A 25,251-nucleotide genomic window follows, 5' to 3' on the forward strand; every position below is an offset into this window, starting at 1 on the left:
GATCGGCACTGTTGCTGGCAGACAGCCAGCCACGGGCGCTGCAAACTGTTCACGGCTGCAACCAACAAAAGTGACTGGCCCTGACGCCTCTTCTCTTTGACTTGGTGACTTGACTTTGACAAAGGTGACTTGACCTGACACTCAAGTCTTTCAGTGCAATGCCATGGGCTCAAGTGCCATGGCGGAAAGCATTGCTTTTGCGCATCAAGGTGTGACGCAGGCAACATGTAAATTCCGCCGAACTTTCAAGGGAACCTTTGTTCGCCCCATTTTGGCAGCCGTGCGTGACGGACAATGAGAAATGAAGAGGTGCACGTCAGAGCAACAGGATCAAACGTATCTGAAGACGAGGGGAAGAAGGGGGTGGTACATTACCGTCGGATGATCAAGCTGGTGATGCAGAGACTGGGAGTAAAGATGAGGAACGTGCACTGGTAGTTCCGGAACAGGCTTGGCAGGATGAAGAACACCAGTGGAATTCAGGAGACATGGGAGGCCTGCAGAGACATGCTTGGTGACCTGCATGGCCTGCCGTTAATTTCAGGGAAGATTGTTTCATACATATTTCACGGCCGGACTATAACAAAGAATGGGGCAGGCACATTACGGCATAAAATAGTGTGAACAGGTAAATGTGGGCAATGATATGAAGGTATTTCGGCACTCACGTAACTGGAACCATTCTAAAATTATCAACCACAATACAGAATATGTAATGCTCCAAAAAATGACAATGCTTCAATACGCATGGCCTTAATGAAACCTCAACAGTCTACATGGCCACAAATCATTCATTTCACCTGATATCAAAAGACCAATTGGAGTTGGAATACCTACACCAATGCCAACTTTAATCATCCTCAAGGTTTGCCTCCTAAATTTCAGCACACTTCAAAAGTTTTGTTCCATTTAAATGCAGTTAATCCTTAACCTGAATTTATAGGTTGTTATGCACAAAATTGTGTGCTTCACTTCGAAGTGCAGAAGGTATTGCAGTTTTGGTGCATGTTGTGACACATATCCAGTTAATGATCCAACCAGAAATGCATCTACATATCCTTGGAGACGGTAGATTAGCCAAATCCAAAAATTACAATATGACATCACGCACCAAACCATGCGGATCAGAGGGCGTAGCTAGAGCTCCACCCGCCTATGGTGCACTGCACTGAATAACAAACTCTTGACAAACAAAAAGGATCATAACCATCTTCAAATGCAAACAGCTAAAAGTGCATTTGGGTTTGGGATCACATCCTGTACAATGCACTGTGATATACGCGTGCTCTCACCGGTATCAGTCGACAGACGTCCCGATGACCGCTGACCGCGGCGGTAGGTCGGCCGCCGCCTCCGGCGGTCGGCCGCAGAGGCGCGCGCGCTAGTAACGCAATACACCATACTATTCCCTCTCCAGCTTGCTAGTCCATCGGTATCCACACCCCCTTCCCCCTCCCACACCGTACAGACTACACGGTCCATTCACCATATCGCTCAGGAGGACGGCCTCGCCTCTCACTGCGGCGGCGGTGGGGGATTACTCGTGCTTCAGTGGAGCGATCAACCATCACCTCAGCTTCTTCAACATGTCTCTCGGTATTTTCAGACTCGTCATTTTCAGACTCCGAGCCATTTTCTGAGTCCCACATCCCTTCATTCCACGTCAACGCTGGCCATCTGTCCGCGGCATTTGCCACCTTCTCAGCTGCCTCTGTCCCCTGGTCCGTCACCATGGGTCGTCAGATGCGGCCGCCTTCTTCCCGCAGGTTTCAACTGATCGAAATGACGTATGAAACGATGCGTAAAGTTGTCCTCTCTTTGGATGCGGTATGTGTTCTCCTGCCGGCAGCTGATCATTACAAAGGGGCCATCGCCACGGGGTTGAACTTTTGAAACAACGGGGTTGAACGGGCTGGTGTTCCTGGCTTTGGTGGAATCTTCATACACACCCGATCCCCCAGACGATAAGGGACCATATTTGCCGTTTTTCTACTAGTATCCTCTCTTTCCTGTTTTGTCTTCTGCTCACATCTGGCTACCTCATCGTGAGCTCTCACCAACGTTTTCACCAGGTTTCTGGCCCAAGACTGCTCTGTGCCGAAACGGCTTAAAAAACTTTCCTCCGTTCGAGCTATCTCAGGAGTGCGTGGCTGGCGACCAAACTGGATAAAAAATAGACCTACCAGTGGCGTTGTGCGGAGCCGACATATACTGAAATCTAACAACACCCAGACACTTGTCCCACTCGCATCCCGACTCCTGCACATTGCGACTAATCAGGGCACCGACTGTCTAGTTCGCCCTTTCCTTTCCATACATTTCCGTCGCCCCTTTCTCAGCGCGACGGAAATGTATGGCAAAATTGAACTCTTCAATCTATTCAACCCATTCGACTGTGAATGAAATGCACTAACCCTTTTTGCCTATGCCAGTCAATTGTGCCAACACCGCCAGATGCTGGTTGTTAAATTCCAGACCACGATCTGTCAGTATGGATTCCGGGAGACCGTGACGGTACACGACACTCTCGATCAGCGAGCTGGAGACGGTTTCTGCCGATTTGTCTGGAATGGCGGACAACTCCACACTTTTAGTCAGAAGGTCCAGTGCGACTAGAACGTACCGATTACCCCGTCCTGTGGTTTGCCGTCCGAACGGCCCCATCAGGTCAACAGCGACGTGCTGCCAAGGAGCTGTGGGCATTTCCAACGGCGCCGTGAAACGACGCTGCGTGATGTTTGAACGTGCGCACACCAAACAGCTCCAACAGCAGTTCCTGACATCCTGCTCTTCTTTCCACCAGATATATCCGGACTGTTTCAGCAGCTGACAGGACCTTCCAGCACCAAAATGTCCGAACTCGTCACGTTTGGGGCTCAAACACGTGAAATGAGACCTTTCGGGACCGGGGTGTACTTCGTACCTGCTTTGACGACGACTAACAGATCGCTGCCCTTATCAATGACCGGTTCAAAACCACGCTGTCGCCACCGACGGCTGTGTGGACCCTGCACTCTGTCGAGACGTGCTTCCATGCGCAGTGCGCTGGACGCCTCGTCCTGCCCCTAGGCATCTCGCATTCCCTCCTCGACCAGGTGGATCAGATCGCGTGGCTAAGACTGGGGCGCTGGCTGCGGTGCCGAGATCATCACGCGAGACAGAGCATCAGCGTGTTGGTTTTTCTCGGCGCGACGGAAAGGTATGGAAAAATTAAACTCCTCAACCTACTCAACCCAGCGTGCGTACCGCCCTCTCGGATCTTTGGTGTTGCGTAGCCATTGAAGCCCACAGCAGTCAGTGAACCACTTGAAGCGCGCTCGAAGCAGGTACGGTCTGAATTTCTTCAAAGCAAAAACAGAAGCAAACACCCCCTTATCTCGAATGTGCCAATTCTTTCCACTGTCTGAAGAGGTTTTCGAGGCAAAACTTGCCGGCCTGTCGACCGCTGATTGGTCCCTCTGTGACAGATCACAGCCCAAATCAAAATCCGATGCATCCGTGCTGACCTCAAATTCGTGCTGCATGTCTGGTAAATGCAAGAGCGCGAACGTGCCGAGGGCCTGTTTCAGTTCTTGAAAAGCACTTTCTTTCCGTTCATCCCACTGGAACGTGGTCTTTCCAGAGATTTCATGCAGCGGAGCCGCCACAACCTGGAGACGTGGCACGACATCACTGCAGTAATTGCAAAGCCCAAGAAACTGTTTCAACTGTTTGGTTGTATGTGGTCGCGGCCAATTCTGGATAACCTGAACCTTTTCTGCATCTGGCTCGAGACCTGGGGATGACAGAACGTACCCAAGGAACCATATCCACCGCCTGCAGGGCACCACTTTCTTGCTCTGTACAGTCAAACCAGCACACCTCAGTCTCTCCAACACAGCTTGCAGCAGGTGCAGGTGCTCCTCTTCAGTTTTCCACCGACAATGATATCACAGAGATATGCAGTAACTCCGTTTCCCATCAGGCCCCGCAACACCTCTGCTATCAGGCGAGGAAAACATCCAGGCGCCCCCTTAGCCCCAAATGGCATCACTCGGAATTTCATTTCCCGTCCTCTGTTGTACATGGCGTTTTTCTCTGGTCTTCCGGGACCACTGGGAGCTGCCAGTTAGCCGAGTTCAGGTCCAGCGTGGTAAACAGCCTGGACCCGGCCAAGCTATCCAGGCATTCCTTGACAGATGGTAGGTAGCAGACCTCGTCCATCGTCTTGCCCTCTAACACACGAAAGTCCACCGCGAAACGAAAAGAACCGACTTCTTAACCATCAAAATAGGTGACGACAAGGAGAATCGGAACGCTGGATCAGCCCAAGGGCCTCAGCGTCAGCGATCTGCCTCCGCACCTCCGGTCTCAAATGATACGGGGTTCTTCTTTGCCTAACTGCAACAGGTGGCGACTCACCGGCGTCATGTCGTACATGAAGCGAACGGACCTGCGAATTGTGGAGACCTCTGACCTCAGGTCCGGTTACCACTGGTCCCGGGGTAGTAACCTTCCTCAGTTTAAAGGCCGATGACATTCATGTTGAGTGTGCCCAAACTCACGACAACGCCAGCAGACGGCGGGGGCCGGTCGCCCCCGGCCGCGACCCAATGGAGCCTGAGTAAACTCTACCTGCCGGTGGCCAGAAAAGCCACATGTCCAGCATCGCATTTGGCTGCCCCGCAAACCAGTCCGGCCCGACCCGGGCGCCGGCCAGCCCGGCCCTGCCACACCACCGCCCTCCCCCTGCGCACGCTCCTGTGGGCCGCCCGCCCAGCTGACCTTGGCCGGGTCACGTGGCGGTCCCCCGCCCTGCTAAGCCGACCGCTGACTGACAGGCCCGGCCCCGAATGACGTCACGCCGCCAGCGGCGATAGCGCCAGCCGACCAGCCGCGCGGATCTCAAACACGGCACGAGAAAGCTCCGCTACCTCATCCCGGAGATGATCAACCGCTCCCTTCTCTAATGCAGACCCCTTCACAATTCGACTTGACTTTAACCCGCGAGCGATGGACAGCCTCCTCAATTTGTTTTGCGTGTATCGGCATCTTACCAACGTCAATGCTGGGATACAACAGACGTAACTGTGCCGCAACATCTGATAAGATGCCATCCAAGAACCGACTACTCAAGAGAGCGGCTCCACCTGACGTGTCAGGTTCCGAGTCAGGAAACGCAATACGAAACAAAGAGAGTACATCGGAAAGAAACGCATCGTATGTCTCGGAGGGCTGCTTACGCCGCTGACTAAGCCGGTCCTGATACCAGCTCTGGGACGGACCGAACTCCCGACGCAGCGCCGACTTCAGGCTCCGAACATCCCTTGTGTCCTCTTCTGACGGCGCATCCACCACCGCAATCCGCGAACCGAGGCCAAGAAGCGCCTTCCCACCGCTTTCTTCTCGTCCCCGCACCGCCAGCCTACAGGCATCCAACCGTCGCAACAAGTCTTCCAGCTCTTCCCCATCACCCCACGCCAATTTCTTCCTCGACTCCATTTGGCACGCCCCCACTCGCTGCCACCAGTGTGATATACGCGCGCTCTCACCGGTATCAGTCGGCAGGCGTCCCGGTGACCGCTGACCGTGGCGGTCGGCCGCAGAGGCGCGCCCAGACACGCGCACTAGTAACGCAACGCACCACACTACAATGGCCACACACACACAACAAAATATTCATCCCACAGACGTACAACACAGATCAATCGGTCACTAACATGGAAAATGCATTCTCATTCCCACCCTGTAATATCAATGCATCTAGTCCTTCCCACTTCATACTTCAGCACATTGAAGGCAGCATTTGCTGCCATGATAAGGTGTATGCTTTCAAAAAATGTTCCACGATGTTTCTATCGAAATAAGTTAAGCAACAGTTTAATCCATTCGACATTAACTTAATACATTTCTGATATTTCCAATAAAAATAAAGAAAAACCTGCCATTCACTCTGGCCTGAACTTGGCCATACAGAAAGGCCATAACTGGAGCCATGCCATAAGCTGCTAGCAAACATGACCTAGGTAGATGGGGGAAATATTGCCTCATTCCATACCAACACCACAAAGGTGCCATTCATAGTATTCGATTATCATAATCACTACACATTGATGTAACTACCTATGAGAGTGCTTCAATGATGTCACGATCACTAGCACACCCCAGGTGATCTTGAAACAAATACATGGAGTATTTCACTCCATGGTAAGCACCACTACTTTGCATGTGAAATGCCCGCAATAAAAATCAACAACTATTCTCCAACATCATATTTTCACGTTCTTATCCCAAAATTGCGTTAAGACAGAATAAACAAACTGCTGTAATTAACCTTGTGTCCTTCATGTGATATGCTGCTAAAATCAAAGCTCATGTTGCCTATACAAAAACAATGCTGCACATTGGACATGCAAAGTTTGGAAATGTGTTTGGGGAGGGTTGCAAAGGGAGAAATAATAAAATGTACCACAAAAATATATTCACAAATGGGTTTTTCTAAAGCCCATGTTCTTCCTAAAAGTTTAAGGGGCATGGCTGGAATACAAAATAGCCAATGGTTATTTTTAACCAATTATTATTTTATTGAATAACCAAAAAAATGGTTACGACACCCCTAAACCCAAACATCATTAGGCTGGGGGAGGCCCTACTTCTGCATAGCAAGGTACACAACTACTGCGCCAGATTGAGCCCGGCTGAAAAATGGCCTCCATATACATGGCTCACAGCCTGACCTTTCTTCAGTACTCATCTCATCTTAATTCATGAGTGTGCATGGTGCACCATGGTCTGGGACTGGGGGGCCCGATCTGATCATGCACAAGCAGCCTGTAAGCGTTCTCCAAGTGAATTATTCACATAAATAGCGCACATTCACCTGCACGACGTTTAAGAAAAGTCAACCGAGGGCAACAAAGATGGGGCACTTTTGGCGATTGTTTTACCAGTGCACCCCACGCACACATCAAACACTGTAGCCCTCGCCCATCCACCACTCAACCGCAAATAGCGTGCCGGTGATTGCGGTGACCGCTCGCGCTCTGCAGATTCTCGGTGTCTCCGTGTCGCCGGTTTCAATGCGATCTCTATCAGGCCTTCGACTGATTGCTTGTTGTGCCATTTTGATTTGGCTCGTGCCCTGGTTCCAGAAGAAGTCAGGTGCAGCTCTATTGGTTTCGCAATACTCTGATCTCAAAGCACCGGAGGCGAGTTTTGCAAACAAAGCTACCGCAATCCGCAAGATGTCATGTCTTGCAGCGCCGCTTCGGTGACTGTCAAGGAGAATTGATGCGATTGGAAAAGGACTATTTATTACTTTCTTTTTACACCGAGAGCGGTCAGCCCCTGCCAGCTTTACGGCGGGCATGCCGGGAATCAAAGCCAGGAAGCACGGAACACACCGTGCACCACCGTCCAGTCATTCAACGAGAGAGGGCCACGCGCGGAAAATGTTCATTAGCGCACTGACATCATCTGAGTCATCCATCACGTTGGAACTATGACGAGATCATGGCATCACGCCATTTGCAATATCGTGGGACAAATACTGACCATAATATCACAACATTGGCGTGGCTTCGCTGGTACGAGTCGCTCACCTAATGACAAGTCAGTGTTTAATTCCGAACTGGTGACAGCTAACGAGTCAATCCGACAGTAGGCAAATGACCTACCCTGTGCACCGTCCCATCACAGCTCCCGCGTCCCGCGGCCCCCCCCCCCCCCCGTGCACAGCCCACCCAGTGGACGAGTCAGGAGCGTCCCCCGCCCCGTCCGAGCGGGCTGACGTACGGGGCGGGTCGGCCGGCGCTGCGCAGCCAATCACAGCCGCCGGCGCCTGGCGAACAAACACCGCCCCAGCCGCCGTCCGCACGACCGACTCGCATGCTATGAATGCTATGGTAATGCCGCCGGTGGAATGGTCGCCAGACAGAGCCGCGGCGGCCCGGCCGGCCAGACGGACCTGGCGGCAGGCCTCGGGTCAACCCGGACGCAACTTTCGCTCTCGGCCGGGTGAACTGAACTGAACAAGCTGACCACGAGACTGACCTTTCGGTGGCGGGGCTGCGGGCGGACGGATTCTCGGCATGTTGGTCACCCCAGAGCCTGACACGTCTTCAGGTGGAATTAATGGCCCCAAACCCGGAGTGGTCTTTCGGCACGCTCCCAGATGGGTCTCTCGTCAGTTCGGTGGCTCACACTGACCTCTCTGTGGTGGGGTCAGCACAGTTGAGCGGGTGTCGCAGTTCGATGACCTCGCCGTTTTTCTCCTTGAGCTGGCCCTGGTTCTCCATGTAGAACTGGATGAGCTCGGTGAGCGTGGCGAACTTTTCGCCGCCGTACAGGTCGTAGAAGTCGCCCGTGTTCTGTATCTTGATGTGGGTCACTTCATCATTTCGTCTGCCACAAGAAAAACAATGGCGCACTCGTACATCCGCAGTTGAAGCATCACGCACGTCACTCTTAATCGGCCTCAATTGCGGCCGACGTTTCATTGGCACAATGGGGAAGCCAAGCAACGTTAAAACGTCAGGGTGCCAACACATGCCTGTCGCAGTTCCAGCAACAGTGGATGCTGAGTGGTTTAATCATCTGGCATGTGGCCACGGCCTTTTTTGCCAACGGTGGGCGTTCTTGCGGACGAGGTGCATCACAAGGCAGGCGGCACGGGGTGCAATGGTGAAGGACAAGCTTTTACTGCTGGTTGCTCACTAAAGAGCTCACGTGTGGACCATTATGACCGATGGACTAAACGCCTTAAACTGCCCGCCCGCATTCTCTTCTAATTTTATATTTTCTGTAGCAATTGAACCATTCCGAGCCCCAAATCGGCCTTTCCACTCCAGATATCGCGGACCGCCTGACGCATTACAAGCTTTGCGCTTTGTCATCGCTCGAAATACTTTGAACCAGAACACCCGTGGTGAGTGCTCCTACCGCATGTCCGTCTTCAATAGAGGCTATGCTGAGGCCAACACATTGCAGAATGATTATAACGTGAACGGAAAACTCCTGACAAAAGAAAATAACAAAATGTATTCAGAGCACAAGCCCAAAAGTCTCCATGTTCCACTCACGATCCCGTGTACGCTGGACCATCGAGCTTTCCCACGTACCACAAAACACTCGGACACGCGGCGGGCTGGGTGTCGTGATCACTGCAGCAATTACGACGAGGAATGGATAAATTTCAGATTAACAGCGTTTGGCAAACGAAGCACGACCTCACATAAATGGCATACACAGCGTTTGGGAAACAAAGAACGACCCCATATAAATGGACTACCCACAAATTTAAGAAAAAAACACGATCGCCTGGACCAGCGACGTTGGACTATTTGACAAGCAAAACAAAACAAACGGCACGTGACAAGATCGTCCGAGATAGCAGCGCTCCTATCCTGAATAATCCAGCGGCGGCCAGCGCCGGTTGCATGCTGGCAACGGAGTGCGACGCGTCCGACGGCGCCGCCCGTCGCCCGGCCGACCCTCCCACCTGACTGAGAGCGTGAAGGCGCCCGGCCGGCCCTCCCACCTGACGGAGAGCGTGAAGGCTCCCGGCTGCTCCCTCACCTGATGGAGAGCGTGAAGGCTCCCGGACGGCCCCTCACCTGACGGAGAGCGTGAAGGCTCCCGGCTGCCCCCTCACCTGATGGAGAGCGTGATGGCTCCCGGACGGCCCCTCACCTGACGGAGAGCGTGAAGGCTCCCGGCCGGCCCTCCCACCTGACGGAGAGCGTGAAGTCGCCCGGCCGACCCTCCCACCTGACGGAGAGCGTGAAGGCTCCCGGCCGGCCCTCCCACCTGACGGAGAGCGTGAAGGCTCCCGGACGGCCCCTCACCTGACGGAGAGCGTGAAGGCTCCCGGCCGGCCCTCCCACCTGACGGAGAGCGTGAAGGCGCCCGGCCGGTCCTCCCACCTGACGGAGAGCGTGAAGGCACCCGGCCGGCCCCTCACCTGACGGAGAGCGTGAAGTCGCCCGGGTTCGACTTGCTCGGCCGGGCTAGGAAGCTACCGCTGAAGCCACGCATCTTCAGCATCTTCTCCGCCTCCAGGCCCGTGATGTTGGGGTGGAACCACCTGCGGCGGCGCGCCGGTCTGGCGTCAGTGGGGCGCGGCGCGGGTGGTCCGGCGGCGGGCGGTCACACGCTCGCGTGGGTCATAGGCCATGGGAGCACGGTGGGACCACGGCACGCATACGCAGCTCGTCAACAATCTCCAGAGCCCCACACCCAGTGAAATTGTGGAGAGAAAGTCAGAGCATAACTGGCAATGGAACGCAGGCCTCTGCTTTCACTAATTAGGTTAACGAACGTATTAACTTCCGCCCTATAACTCCTTAATCATCACAGAAGCCTGTAGGGTGAATCGTCGCTAGAATCCGGTATTTCCCAACTTTCTATACAAATAATCTAAATCTTTTTACCTCTCGCTTCCCACCCGCAAGATGCTACCAAGTATTTTTGTAACTTTCCCCCGAAGCCAGCTTGCATTTTCCGGTATAAATTACAAGCGCACTGTGAAAGCAGCCTGGAACTTTCAGTAACTCTAAAGGAGGTTCAAAGTCATAAACTGCATCAACCTATGCCAAGCCATGTCGATGATGACAGTTTAGGGAATGCTAGACCGTGCCACAATGCCGCCATTGGCATTGTCATGGGCATTGGCTTTGGATGTTTGTTCGTCTCCTTGGTAGAGGTCGCCGTGTAGCGCCACCCTCCCCGTCACAATTAAGCCAAACACATTGCATGAGGTTACACAGATCGAAACCAGCCACCCAAACTTCTAAATCATCACCATTAGTTGATAAGGTTCTTCCTTGCCTCAATGGCATAACATTTTACGGTGACAAACATAGAGTTTCCGAACAAACCGAAAGTCATGTCCATATACGAAATACCTGAGGCAAACTCAAGCTGCACCCAGTCGAACAAGACACCCTGGGCCGACCTGGTGTCATCCTTAGCACCCAACATGAGATTGGCATTACAGAAACAAGATGCTGTTTTGAGTTGTTGTCTCAAGCTGTTGCATGCTGTGTGAAAGCCTCCCCGTGCTTGACATACAGAATAAAGACGTACGTTCACAGATAAGCTACAGCCATCATAGGTCACCACTTACAAGTTAAATCCGGACTGAGTCATCAGTCGGGTGTAGTCGGTTCGGCCCGAATAGTCAGTCGACTATTGGTAAGCTTCCTGATCTTCTGATGTCACTCCACCATAATACACACGTGTGTGTATTATGGTGGAGTGACGTCAGAGTGACGTTATGGTGACGTGACGACATGACGTATGGTGGAGTGACGTTATGATATATATATATATATATATATATATATATATATATATATATATATATATATATATATATATGACCGCCACCCGTTTTCTGAAACTAATATTTATACAGCAATGCTGATAAGCAACATCCTGGTGAATGTTCACCCACCAAACGTGTTTAGCACTATAAGCCAGCCTATGGAACGATCTGATCTAGCGATAGCATCGGGCTGAAATTGGCTCTCCCAATGTACTAGACCGGCGTACACTAGCAAGTAGCAAGGCATCGAACAGTGCATATACAGGTTTTTGACAGCCAAACTGGGTTCAAAATGCAGCTCGCAAGCGACGGTACTTGGGTGGATACTTCTCGGTTTGACGTGACCTATGGCGTCATCAGTAGTATTCAGGGCACCAAACATATATTATCTGGGTCGTGACATTCATGGCTATCGGCTGCAGCTCGCACTGACAGCACCGGTCCATTAGTTCCACGTCAGTAGGGCAAGGGGAGGGAAAAAATGTCCCGCGGTAAGTCGCGGGCAGTTCGGCGAGAACATGCCGCAGAAATCCGCGGGCACTTCGGCAAAAACATGCCGCAGAAATCCGCGGGCAGTTCAACACAGCGGTCGATCCCGAGGACTTTTTTCTCCCGCCCCCAAATTCTTTGACTTCGACGACTGTGCGTGAGCAGAGTAGCAGGCCCAACCGCAGGCAGCGAGCCCACCAGCAGCAGCCCGCTCCACGCCGTACCGGGAGCGCGTGTCCCAACCGGGGAGGCGGCGGCGGCAGCAGAGCGGCGATCCGCGACGCACACACGGTCCTGTGGCGTCGCGGCGCGCCCACTCCGACGCCCGCCAGCAGCGAGGGCACGGGCCATTTGTCATCACATACGGCGGCGCGGCCGCGGCCCGGCGGCGTCGGTTGCCATGCCGCCGTCGGGCGCGGCCGGCGCCGCTGTTGCCGGGCGTGCGGGCGCCGCGAGCGCGCCAGCACTCGCCGCAATCGCGCGTCATCACGCCCGCTTCAGCCGGCGTAACTGACATCAATATCCGCTCGGGGCGACGCGCGCGTTCCGACACCCCGGCCGGTCGGGCGAGCGTGTGCGCTCCGCCACCCGACCCGGGGCGCCCTCTAGCGGCGCGGCGCGGCGTCGGTGCGGCGGCGCGCGCCCCGAGTCGGCGGCGACGTACCTTCTCAGGGCATAGGGAGGCACGACGCGCAGGCTGGGCGGCGCGCCGGGACCGTCCGGGCCGGCGGCCGCGGTCGCCGCCGCCCGGCCGCCCGTCCACGGCAGCCAAGACTTGAGCGCCAGTCGGCCGGCCCTCCTGCCGGCGCGCGCGGCGGCGGCGGCGGCGCGCCGGTGCGCCGGCCCCACCGCCGGCAGAAGCGGCAGCCGGCCGTCGGCGGCACGTCGCGCGTCGCCGTCCGCCATCGACGCTGCCAGGCGTCACCGGCGCCGGCGAGGCACGCTCTGGCGCGGGCCGGCGTCGTGAGAGCTTGAGAGAGGCGGCGACCAGTGTCGGTGAGAGGTGACACCGCCTGCGTGGCCGACGCTGTGGCGGTCACGGGGCCACGGACTCGGCGGCGTCACTTGTCACCGGCACTGTCAACCTCAGTCCTGGACGTTGCGGAAGCGTTCGTCACCGACGCTGACTCAGCTATGGCCATCGTCTCGGGATTGGGTACATTATGCAGAATCACGTCCAGACGCGAGGCAAACAAGTTATCGCGACTTCAGAATTCAATAAGATCAAACAAACTAACAGCTAGACCAGAGCAAAACGCCGCGACCTGGAAAAAGACCGCAAATGCCGAATGTACCGGAGTGAAACTGAATGCGCTGAATGGATATGCTGAATGCGGCGGATGCTCGGTGCAGAGCCCTGCCCGTGTCCAGCGCCGGCAGAAGTTCGAGGGAGACGCGCAGCAGCCGGTCGTGGAGCATGCCGGCACCGTCCGGTGGCTCAGCATCGGAGTTAGTGCCCGCTGCCAGCCGCCGAGGCCGACCAGCAGCGGGAGAGCCGTTCTGCCCAGGATCGCCCACCCCGCACACTCGATTCCCTGAAGGCGGAGTGTCGTGGGAAGCGAGCAGCCGGGGCCGCGGCACGCCCGACAAGTAATCACGGCACGTGATTGGTTCGGAACACCAGCGGGCAGCAGGACACCTGCGCGAAACCCTCAGCCGACAGAAGCAGGACTTTGAACATGCGAGTGCGTAGACGCCGATTCAAAACGGCTGACGATCCGCCCCTGGAGGGCGCTGGAAACCACGAGAGAGGACGCCGCCGGCTTCAGAAAGCAAAAAATACCTCGTGATACAGCAGCCATTATCTACACGCCCACGTTCAAATGACGCAGTAGTCCAGTGCCACAAGACGGCGTGTCAGCAGAAGCGCAGCGAACCTCGACCCCCAAATCCTCACGCCAGACTGAGCAACGCACCGATGCAGCCCGGCACCCACACACACCACCTGCGGGCCCCGCCGCCACCTGATTCAAGACTCCCTTTCGTTTCAGAACACCCCGGCCGCTAGTTGACGCCTGGTCCCACACCGGCCCGCGCCGGCTGCGAAAGAGACCGAGAGGAGCGGAATGGCCCCGGCGGCCCCGGCAGCTCCTCCAGCCGGCGGTGAACCGCAGCGTTACAGCCGGCTGGCGGCGCGGGCCGACCCGGCCCCACCGCGGGCCATGCGCTGCGAGACAAATGTGCGGCGGGCTCCCGCCGGGTCAGAGCACACACGTAGAAAGCGCATGCAGCCGCTGATGGACGGTGGGACTCGGGCCGCCCGTTAGAACAGGAGCAGCGCCGCGACACGAATGGAAAGTGAGCACTGGCAGCCGGCGGCCGCGCCACCAGCGAGTGCGGCGCGAGCGTGCGCGGTACCAGCGAGCGCGCCACCAGCGAGCACGGCACTAGCGAGCGTGGCACCGGCGAGCGTGGCACCAGCGAGCGCGGTACCAGCGAGCGCGCCACCAGCGAGCACGGCACTAGCGAGCGTGGCACCGGCGAGCGTGGCACCAGCGAGCGCGGTACCAGCGAGCACGGCACCAGCGAGCGTGGCACCGGCGAGCGTGGCACCAGCGAGCGCGGTACCAGCGAGCACGGCACCAGCGAGCACGACACCAGCGAGCGCGGCGCGAACGAGCGCGGCGCGAAAGAGCGCGGTACCTGCGAGCACGGCAACAGCGAGCGCGGCACCAGCCAGCACGGCACCAGCGAGCGCGACACCAGCCAACGCGGCAGGCCAAGGCTACTACACAACGCGTGCAGCGCAGCCCACTGTGAAATATTAACTCCTGAGCCAGACGAGTAGGACAGATTGGCCTTGAGCACCACTGTATCGACTTCCATATAACTGAAGCTCAGAACACGCAGCACCGCCAAGGCCGCGTAAAGAGAGACCGAAGCTCCTCAAAGTCCAGAGAGCGGTCCGCCCTGTTCTTATAAGCCCAGCAGACCTGGTCCGAAGCGAGCAGCGAGCATCATTACGGTTTGTGGCTTTCGATGCTCGACTTTTGAACAGCCACGACGAACGTGCACAACGGAAAGTCATCGAAAGCTGGGATTGGATCGACCGCGTGAGGAGTCTCACGCTGTCACATGGCACTGCCCCGGGAAGCGCACGAGGAGCCTCAACGCCGTCACATGGCACTGTCCCCGGACAGCGCACGAGGAGCTCACGCGCCAACATGGCACTGTCCCCACGGGACAGCGCACGAGGAGCCTCACGCCCGCAAATGGCATGTCCCCGGGACAGCGCACGAGGAGCCTCACGCCGTCACATCATACTACCCCGGGACAGCGAACGAGGGAGCCTCACGCCGTCATAGAGCACTGCCCCCGGGACAGCCGCGAGGAGCCTCACGCCCCGTCATAGAGCACTGCCCCCGGGACAGCGCACGAGGAGCCTCACGCCGCCACATCATACTACCCCCGGGACAGCGCACGAGGAGCCTCACGCCGTCATACGAGCACTGCCCCGGGACAGCGCACGAGGAGCCTCACGCCGTCATACAGCACTGATCCCGGGACAGCGCACGAGGAGCCTCACGCCATCACATGATGCTGCCCCCGAGACAGTGCATGGAGAACCTCACGCCGTCACACGGCGCTGATCCCGGGCCAGCGCACGAGACACTTCCCTGGCGCCGCCGCGTCACCACCACCACACGTGACAACGCCTTTCCGCTCCCTGCCGACAACCTGCCGCCTTCCGACAAATCACTTGAGCGTGCGGTCCACGCACCGACGTCGGGCGTCTCGGGGCGTCCGTCGCGTCCGGCGGCCGGCCCGCTCCGCCGCCGGACCGACGCAGCGCACGCGGCGGACGAGCGGCGCCACTGGCGGCCCGCCGGCCCGCTGGCGCGGCGGCGCGGCGCCGACCGACGCGTGGGTGCTGCCCCCGGCGGCCGTGTCGGGCCACCCCGGCGCTGGCGAGCCCCGCAGCCCGACCCCCGGCGTCGTCGTCGCCGCCGCCGCCGCCGCCGCCGCCGCTAAGTGGAAAATGACCCGATCAGGGGCGGGCGCAGCCCAAGAGATGGTTGCGCTCCGGGCTGAGCCGCGCCCCGGGGTCGATCACGGCCGGGAGCCGGGCGGCGCGCGCCACCGCCGCCCGCCCGCGGCTGCGACGCATCGGGAGAGCCAAGCCGACCGGGGCCGCCGAGCCCTGCGACTGCGCACGGCTGTGTACGACAGCGAGAGACGGGGAGAGGTGCGCTTCATGGCCGGTGGCCGGAGGCGCCGGTCCGGCCACCCGGCATACCGATCTATGTGAACGTGTCGTTCGACTAACCAGTCACAATTTTGCGTCTTAGAAATGCATCATTTGCGAACGCTTTTTGCAGAAAGCCCTTGGAAAGCAGTAAAAGCTCCGGGGTTGGTTGCACATTTTCTGCTTCAATGAAAGTTTTAACGCACTTACATAACTGTTTCATGCCTACCTACCTCAATATAAAAAGCGGTTTGGGTGTTCAATGTCCAACTTTTCGTGTTTGAAAGCGTGCATGTTGTCCCGAAATGGACGATCACTGCCAGACTGGAACAATTGCCACGCGGCACCGAGCTCCTTGGAACCAAACCAGCGACTTTCAAGTCACGGCTCCGCTCAATTCGGAACCAATGGATTAGGAAATTGTGTAGTCCTATCTCATCTATCACGGGCCACCAATGAACTCACACCTGACTGGCCCTCTACGGAAATAGCCTGCCAGGTGGAGGATCAGACACGTGGACGGCAGCCTTCGGGCCCACGGAGCGGGACATCGGTCGGGGACCAAGCAATCCCGAGGTGCGACAACCCGCAGGTCATCGGTTGTCGTCAACCCGACAGCCGGCGGTGACCGACCAACAGCCGACACAAAGTCGGCGCACGCAGTCGGTCGGGGTATGCATGCGCGTGGGCGCGCGCGCGCTTCGGGCCCGGCCCACCCCTCGCCAGCCGACCTCCGCCGCCGCCCGCCGCCCGATTGAGACCGCACGCCAACGGCGGCGGCGGGACTAGTACCGGCGCCGGCCGCGGCGCGGCGCCACCGGGCATCGATCGCTGGCGCCTGCAGCCGGCTGTTGCTAGGCGGCCGGTACCTGGGCTCCCCTGCCCCGTCGCGGCCTTTCCGCCGGCGGAGCGCCGCCGCCCGGCCGCGGGGGGCCGAGCGAGCCGTGGGCGCGGCGGCAGCGCTGCACTGCGCTCAGCGACGGCCGCACAGCACAATGGGAGGATCAATGTCGGACCCGGCCCTAACGGCACATAATAGCGCGCCGGCGGGTGCCAAACCTTTGCATGCCCGCGATGGTTCGTAGATCGCGGCTTCCATTTCGGGTAAATAAGCCCCAGATCCGTCGGGGCAAAAAACAGTAACGGAAACCCGGAGATTGCACGGAGGCTGCTCTGGAGGGCAAACGCCGAAATGCGGTGGCTGTCGCATAGCGGGTTAGTGAGTGCCACAACAGTGCACAGGCCTTCACTCCGCAACCTGAACTGAATACTTGGCGTACGAGTTTTTACGAAACAGTTCACGGCTAGCAGATTCTTCGGTGCGAGTTTCGACAGAACTGAACCGCAATAATCAGAAGTCGCAATTTGGTATGCGGCACGTCCGTCACTAAAAAAATGCTTCGTTGCGTTCATCTCTTGGGCGCGTTCGGGCGTGGGGAAATTATTCAGCGAGCAATTATCTCTCCGATGATCATCCACGGATATTCCCCACCTACGTTCGGAGGGTTCGGAAATCATCCACAGCCTCGTCCAAAATGCGCCATGCACAGCCTACGGTCGTGCCTAAGCATGGCGAAAAGTCCCCTTGACACTTTTGATACTCATGTTCTATTCTCACGAATATAATACGAAATTAATAAATCACGATAACTAATTGTCTGCGAAAAAAATTACTCGTGCTGGCGGTGCCGAACGCCATTTCTAAGAATTTTCCACCACTCCAGAAATTCTACGAAATTAGCTGCCCGCCGAAAGCCCCCCCTATCTCTACATCCATAGAGTAGGTACACAAGGCATTGTCTCCATCCCTCGCATGCACCTGTTTTCGTACTTGTTTTCGACTTGAATGCCTCAAAACAGCTCTGAAGAAACAGTTTCTGAGATAGTTAAGTTTCGTTAGCTTTGTTTATTAGTTTTTTTCTCGGTTGGATGAAATTCTGAAGTAAATCTGACCTCGAAACTACGCAAGCTTACTGTCGTTCCAAATTCATACTTTCCGTACAAAGAAATGGCCAGGCCTCCGTTTATCCGCTTCCCCGTCTGTCCGTACGTTGATGACAGAAAACCGCCTCAACCCTCCTTGTGATACTGCTTGACCGTAAAATCAAATGAGATGATACATCGCAAGAACAAATATTGTGCGGCGCCCCCACGTGGTCGTCTGTAGCATGTGCAGCGTCCGACTGGTGCGCCTACATAGGCGATCATTAGGGCGGCCAGTCACATCATGACTGTTCTAACGCTCCTACCAACTCGGGGGTTCAAATGACAATGCCGCTACCAATTGTTCCGATGACGCCACATACCAGAACATAACTCTTATTGCAGGCTGACATGCAAAGGACTAGCCCCTGTTAGCTCAGTAACTGCAAAGTAATATCAATGGTGAATTTCGCGCGAACACTATAAAGGGACGAGCCTCTTTGCTTGCTACACTTGTGGATGACAGGCAGAGCCTTGATAAAAGGCTAGATGTGTTCCCAACGGCGACTAGCCCCCATCGCTTAGGTTTTGCGATCACAGAAATCATTACACTCATTTGCCTTTACCTCCCTCAACCAACGCCACAAAACACCTTACTAGTAAAAAGGGTTAAAATGTTTATGCATGATGCAGAAACCTTTTGCCTTACACAGAACTAATATATAATATGTAAGGTATAATATATATATATATATATATATATATATATATATATATATATATATGTATATATATGTGTATATATATAATAAATATATAATAAATATATAATAAATATAATTACATAACTAGGTGACTCGTTGGGCAATGAGTTATCGGTTTGCCAACCTGTTTCATCTTATTTCACATCACCCGCGTTCAATTTTTGTTTCCCTACGTCATTTCTCACAAATACGCTTCCAAACACAACTGCTTGTCGGCAAAGCTCAGGAAGCGCAGACACGGTCCACAGGTGTATCCAGTCAGCCAGCTTCAGACCGAATCGACTGCTTTCACTGCGTTCCGGTGCCTGCCTCTGATTTGGACACAGTGGTGATTTGGACCTCACGGTGCACCACCGCCAGGTCACCTATGCCCAGTAACCAAATTGCTCCATGGTTCATTGTCCATCAATCGGTACCACAAAACGATGGGTGGACGGAACTGTTCGACAATGGAAAGATCCGTAACCATGATACCGCCACAGCAGGCAAAGCACGATAAATGCGCAAAAAAAGTTTCGAGACTTTTCTCAGGTTCATGTAAGGTGTACAGAAAGAAAATTGCCATAACAATTTGAAACAGCGGGTGAGCTGAGCGACCCGCGAGGGGTACAGCCGTCCAGCTGACCCCACACGCTGCCCAACATCCGAGTTAGTAGCGAAACATTCGGACGCCGTGTAATAGGTCGCGGACTGCTTTCTAGCCACCTACACATCGGGCGTGGCATAGGCACGGGGACCGCGACGCTGCGAAGGTGACCCAGCCCGGCTGGTGAAGGCGGCCAACTACCGCGGCTGGGGATGGCAAGCCGGTGACCTGCTGCAGTCACGTCAGGCGACCGGTGACCTGCCACGGCCGGGTCGGACGGCCGGTGACCTGCCGCCGCCGGGTCGGATGGCCGGTGACCTGTCGCGGCCGGGTCGGACGGCCGGTGACCTGCCGCAGTCACGTCAGGCGACCGGCGACCTGCCACGGCCGGGTCGGACGGCCGGCGACCTGCCGCGGCCGGGTCGGACGGTCGGTGACCTGCCGCAGTCGGGTCAGGCGACCGGTGACCTGCCGCCGCCGGGTCGGACGGCCGGTGACCTGCCGCCGCCGGGTCGGACGGCCGGTGACCTGCCGCAATCGAGTCAGGCGACCGGTGACCTGCCGCGGCCGGGTCGGACGACCGGTGACCTGCCGCGGCCGGGTCGGACGACCGGTGACCTGCCGCGACCGGGTCGGACGGCCGGCCACCCGCCGCTGCTTTCCCCGCCGGTCACAGCTCGCCCGAGGTGAGCTGCGCGGCACCCGGCCTCGGCCCGACGCCGCACCGGTCCCGGGGCGCGCTGCACGCGGCCACATCAGCGACGCACGCCGGCTCGGCCGGAAGGCTCCACTCAGAGCCGGCCGGCGTACGTCGCGAGCGACAGCGCTCAGTGTCGCCCCCTCCCCCTCCCCTCGTGCGGAACTGCCGTGACGCTGGGCTAGAGCGACGTAATCTGCCAACACGCCCCTTAGCGCTGCGTTAAACCACACAAGCCTCGCGTGTGGCGCGCCGCGCAGTCGTTATTCTGCGTTTCAGCTGGGAATCTACCCCCGCCGCCGTCACGGGGGTGGTATAGCCCGCAACACTCCAGTCGTCGCGGTCCACCACGGCCTGGCAGCGGACGGGACGCCTGCCACCCCGGCGAGGCGCTAGCGTCCCGTCACACCGCTCACAGCGTGACGCTGGAGATGACGGACGTCCGAGGCACGGCTGGTGGCCGGGCCCCAACGGTGTGCACTGAGGGACAGAGCCTCCGCGCGGACCCGTCCCGCAGCGATACAACAGCATGCGTGTGCGCTGCCTGCATGCGTTCTCGCTATTGACGCTCAGGCTAGAAATGGCAGTCTAATGCACCGCATCTGATCCATAAAATTAGCGTTTTATATTTCCAGGTCATGAGTTAAAAGGCATGCAATCCGAGTGGCCCGCTTTCATTAGTTGTGCATTTGCGAATATCATCGGCACACTCCGGCACGCCTGCAGCCTTAGCCGTGCTCTTCCCACGGGCTTCCGGAAACTGCATTGCATGGGAGTTTTTGAAGTCCCTCCCCTCCAACTCTTCCGTCACATCGCATCTTGTAAGCGCCTCAGCTCGCAAGGGTTCAGAACAAATATTTTGGGTCTAAGCTACCTGTTTTTTTTATTACAAAAGCAAGCCTTTTCGCAGGAACGACGTGAATGAACAAAAACGGATAAAAGTTTACCTAAATAGTTACGTTCCGCGCGGTATCCCAATCCTAATAACCGGCCTGTATACTATTTTGGAATACATCTATTCTGACAGAATTGGCTTAAAGGTACCTACAACGTATGATACGGTTTTCTTTCCAACAAAATCTGGAAAACCCAAGGGGAAAATTCTGAACTCTGAAAATTGTGATCAAACATCTGAAACGAAAATTAAACATTCCTTGAGCGTGGACAGAAAATGATTCATAAACGTCATAACTACTCAACGAGCCGATGAATGTACACAAAATGTAAAAAATACGGTATCTAAGGATTTATGCTATTAACGCCTGTAATTTCACCGATATCATGCCATAAAAGCCGAACGTCGCCACGTTCGCTCCCTGGACCAGCTGCCAGCACCTCTATGACCCATATCTGTGTCACCATACATCTGAACATTCGGCTTCACACGGATAATCTTTTAAATTGAATGTAGTCGAACAAGAGCTTAGGGGATTATCCAACTATAATGGGAACTCAAGGCGCTTACGCCAACATTAAGGAAAACCCAGCGTTAGCCGCGTGTTTAAGCTGAACCAGCCGCATTGCTGCTTGGTTCGGAAAATTATACATCCGGTTTGTTTTGCCGGCAAGTTCCTTATTTGTGCCCAACCAAGCAGCAGACGAACACACAAGACCATTGTGTTTCTGGGTTCGATAGAGACACTTGCATAGGTCCGCAAGACACTGATTTGCAGAATCGTATTTCCTCTTAATTCTGCCTTCATGCGGCGGGCTGATTCGAACCCCCGCAGGTTTGCTCGACTTCATCGCGAACCGGTAACTACAGTGTTGAAATCTAAATATTTTTTTAACTTTAAAATATCCCGACAAAATTTAGCACCGTGGAGTGCTCTGGCGCATGACCAGCACGATATGTGCGACGCACGTCCGGGCACATCGCGGTCTTGTTCACGGTATGCACCAGCTGATTGCCCCGCACCATCGAAAGCCCATATTTGATGACAGCTTTCCTAACACCGGATACGTCATAAACAACCGTTTACCATGCATATATATTGAGAATTTCGACTCCAACAGGCGGAGAGCCGAAGCGGATAATGTCATCTTGGACCAATGTTGGCTTCGGCGCCGTTATCGGGATGCGGGAGAGCCGAAGGGGATAATGACACCATGCACCGGCGTTGGCCTCGGCGCCGTTATCGGGACGCGGGAGCCGAAGGGGATAATGTCATCTTGGACCAATGTTGGCTTCGGCGCCGTTATCGGGGTGCGGGAGAGCCGAAGGGGATAATGACACCATGCACCGGCGTTGGCCTCGGCGCCGTTATCGGGACGCGGGAGCCGAAGGGGATAATGTCATCTTGGACCAATGTTGACTTCGGCGCCGTTATCGGGACGCGGGAGCCGAAGGGGATAATGTCATCTTGGACCAATGTTGGCTTCGGCGCCATTATCGGGATGCGGGAGAGCCGAAGCGGATGTCATCTTGGACCGGCGTTGGCCTCGGTGCCGGTATCAAGATGCGTTATCAATGATAGCGCTTAGTATACTGCCGGGCAAGATGTCTGATGCTGAACGCAGAGATATTGCAGAGACCGATACAGGAGGTGACTGGGACGGATCGAGGGGAACGCAGTAGAGACATAAGCATTCATGGGGGAGGGGGTTAACGGCCGAAATTTGGATCTGGGCAAACTTGAAAATGACATAGAAGTGGTCTTGGGGTCCTTTCATGCTTTAACAAGTACACAGGCAGTTGTCACCAGCCTTGTGATGTGAATCGGGGTAAAACAATTTGTTCAAGCGGAAACTTACCTCAATTAATTCAGCTTTCAATAGATCACGTTCAAAATGTTGCCCATTTATGCACGGAAATTACCTGAACTCTATGGCGTGTTTTAGTTTCACAATTTACCGAAAATCATGCATACATTAATAAAAATACCACAATTTTGCATTACGACCGAGTTACTTAAAACAACCATATTACATTTCTCATATATTCCACATTTCCTCTAGGAACACATAGCTCCTAGCTCACGCCAGGCTATGACGAAACTCCATAGAGAAGTGTGCCGTCCTACGTCCACCATTTGCTCCCAAAACACATCATGGCTCATATGATCATACCATCAACTCAGCATTGTAAGTAACGTTAACACTGCATGCAGGCCTGGCAGAGCGTTGAGTCTGGACAAGACATTCTGTCGCTTCATTCAAATGCCATGTTAAAATGCTAATGATGGCTGATATGCAATCCGAGGTCCATATTAGCAAGTGAATTTGAATGCTCAGACATACCCATTTAACAAGCAATCAATGAAACGCGTGACACGATAGACCAGCACGTTAGACTGCATACAAGACGTTACATATCCTGGTCCATGACATGTCAGGCATGATGCGACATGTTAATGGCACTTTAGATCGCACGTCGGGAACGTCGCAGAGCGTCGTGCAAAAAGAGGGACCTCGGATACGCACACGAAATTCCCGTGCACAGCTTCGGAAAGAAAGCACACAAGGTACATAATAGTAGCTGCAGCAGCAGTTTTCATTGAGCTATCCAAACCGGAATTTTAAGAAGATGACGGATACTGGGAGGAGATTTTTATGACTTTCATCGCAGATTTTCGTGATTTAATACGGCATTCACTTTAATTTAATATGACTTACAAGGTTAACTCCTGTTTACTACTCTTTAATATTTATGCCAGATATTCAACATCCACAGTGCTGGCCTTGACGCGGGGCCTGTGGGAAGGCCAGTAAGCCACACCAGTGACGACGTTACGATAATGTTTTCGCCCACAGAGTTACGGAACCGGCAGCTGACGAAAAACTGCGGAAGCGAGACTATTTTACTGTTTCGCTTTCGCCTCGATAATACATTCATGCTTTGGAATCGGCATACGCCTCGTTAATAAGTCATCCAATGGCCTTAAGCTTCGGTTGCGCAACATCCCTTTACAAAGCTGCGATGGAATAGCCCAACTGCACGCCTGCCACCAGCTCAATGATCTTTTGCCCTTTTGTGACTCGGTGCTCCAACCCCTCCCTCTCCTCACACCAAAACTTGGGCGGCTCAGGTGGGATCAATGTCACAGATAACGTCCTCCATGTCATTATGAGCAGGCCGAGCCGAGCCTGTCTTAGTTGCGTAAGCAAGAACTTAACAGAAACTGTTCTCCTCGGCAGACCGGGCCGTTTTTTACGGAGCTTCTATCCTTGCAACAGCGAGTCGCGAAGACACGCAGCTGGTTGGGGTGTGACATCCGGAACGGTGGGGAGCATGTCCGTAACTCTGGCAAGAACGCGGTTTGCCCTCCATACCCCCCCCCCCCCCAATATCATTACCGAATGTGTAATGCGCCGCTTCGTATTTTCCCTGCTGAAACCTGACTTCTTCCACCCAATGTCCAGGTCATGGATACACCAAAGGTAGTTTGTGTTGCCGAATAGCTGCTGCATGAGACATCCTTTCAAGCTCATAAATTTGGGCAAATAACACCATCCCGAGTTGTTAGATACACGCATTTATTTAATACAAGCTACTTTATGGTGCATCGGTTCCAACAATCCACGCCGAACTGAGCACTGAACAGGTCTGACATCTAGCCTGGTGTGTCACAATGTTTTCCTTGGCAACCTTATACGGGTCAAACAGGACGCTGGCCCTCAGACAAAGACCATGTCCTAAGAGTACGAACACCTATGCAACTGAGAGCCTTCGGTACTGTGGAACATGGGGATCCTTTGGCAAATCTTTCCCAAATGCAATACCTACTCGGCGAAGCGCCTTTCATTCAAGCCCCGATGAGCTATGCCGCGGAACCGGCAAACCACGCTTCAGTCGTGAAAGGAAGCTTGCTGGCAAGTGCAAATCAAAGCCGTCGGCATTCTGGCAATCTTCTGACTCCCGCGCCACAACCATGTCCGGCGCAGAGGATTTGAGAACGGCTGGCCCCACAGCCGACACGAACACTGGGAAGTCTGCGGTACTGGAGGACTCGTTCTTCAGCTTATTTTCCACACGGAACTGGCCACCACATCTCGGACCTTCACCCGCAGTTGAGCAAAGCCTCCACCAAAACGGTGGGGATTTCACACGTTTGTAAAACGACAGGAAACTCCGAAATCGCAAATACACGCCTTAATACCCAGGGCAGGACAGAACCCCTCGTAGCCCTTTCCAGAACCGAGTACTCTTCCTAGAGGCCTGTTGGCCACCCTGTTATAAAAATATGTGGACAATCGACAGGGCTCAAACACCTAGAGGGCAGACGATGTAGGCTCAACGAGATTGATTTGATTTGATTGACCGATTGAGAAGAGCGAGAACACGACAGAGCGGGAGAAGAC

At 55.1% G+C, this 25,251-nt stretch overlaps 1 protein-coding gene across 1 annotated transcript in view; it reads right to left on the reverse strand.

Annotated features, from left to right (window-relative positions):
* Positions 1-25,251, reverse strand: part of LOC119096753 (tyrosine-protein phosphatase non-receptor type 11-like) — a 90,306-nt gene that overhangs the window by 59,503 nt on the left and 5,552 nt on the right. Inside the window, 2 exon segments of the mRNA XM_037219669.1 lie at positions 8,188-8,382; positions 9,941-10,063. Of these exon segments, the coding sequence (XP_037075564.1) occupies positions 8,188-8,382; positions 9,941-10,063 (318 nt within the window).

This window comes from Pollicipes pollicipes, unplaced genomic scaffold (assembly GCF_011947565.3).
Source record: "Pollicipes pollicipes isolate AB1234 unplaced genomic scaffold, Ppol_2.1 Scaffold_4295;HRSCAF=5057_pilon_pilon_pilon, whole genome shotgun sequence".
NCBI classification, from domain to species: domain Eukaryota; kingdom Metazoa; phylum Arthropoda; class Thecostraca; order Pollicipedomorpha; family Pollicipedidae; genus Pollicipes; species Pollicipes pollicipes.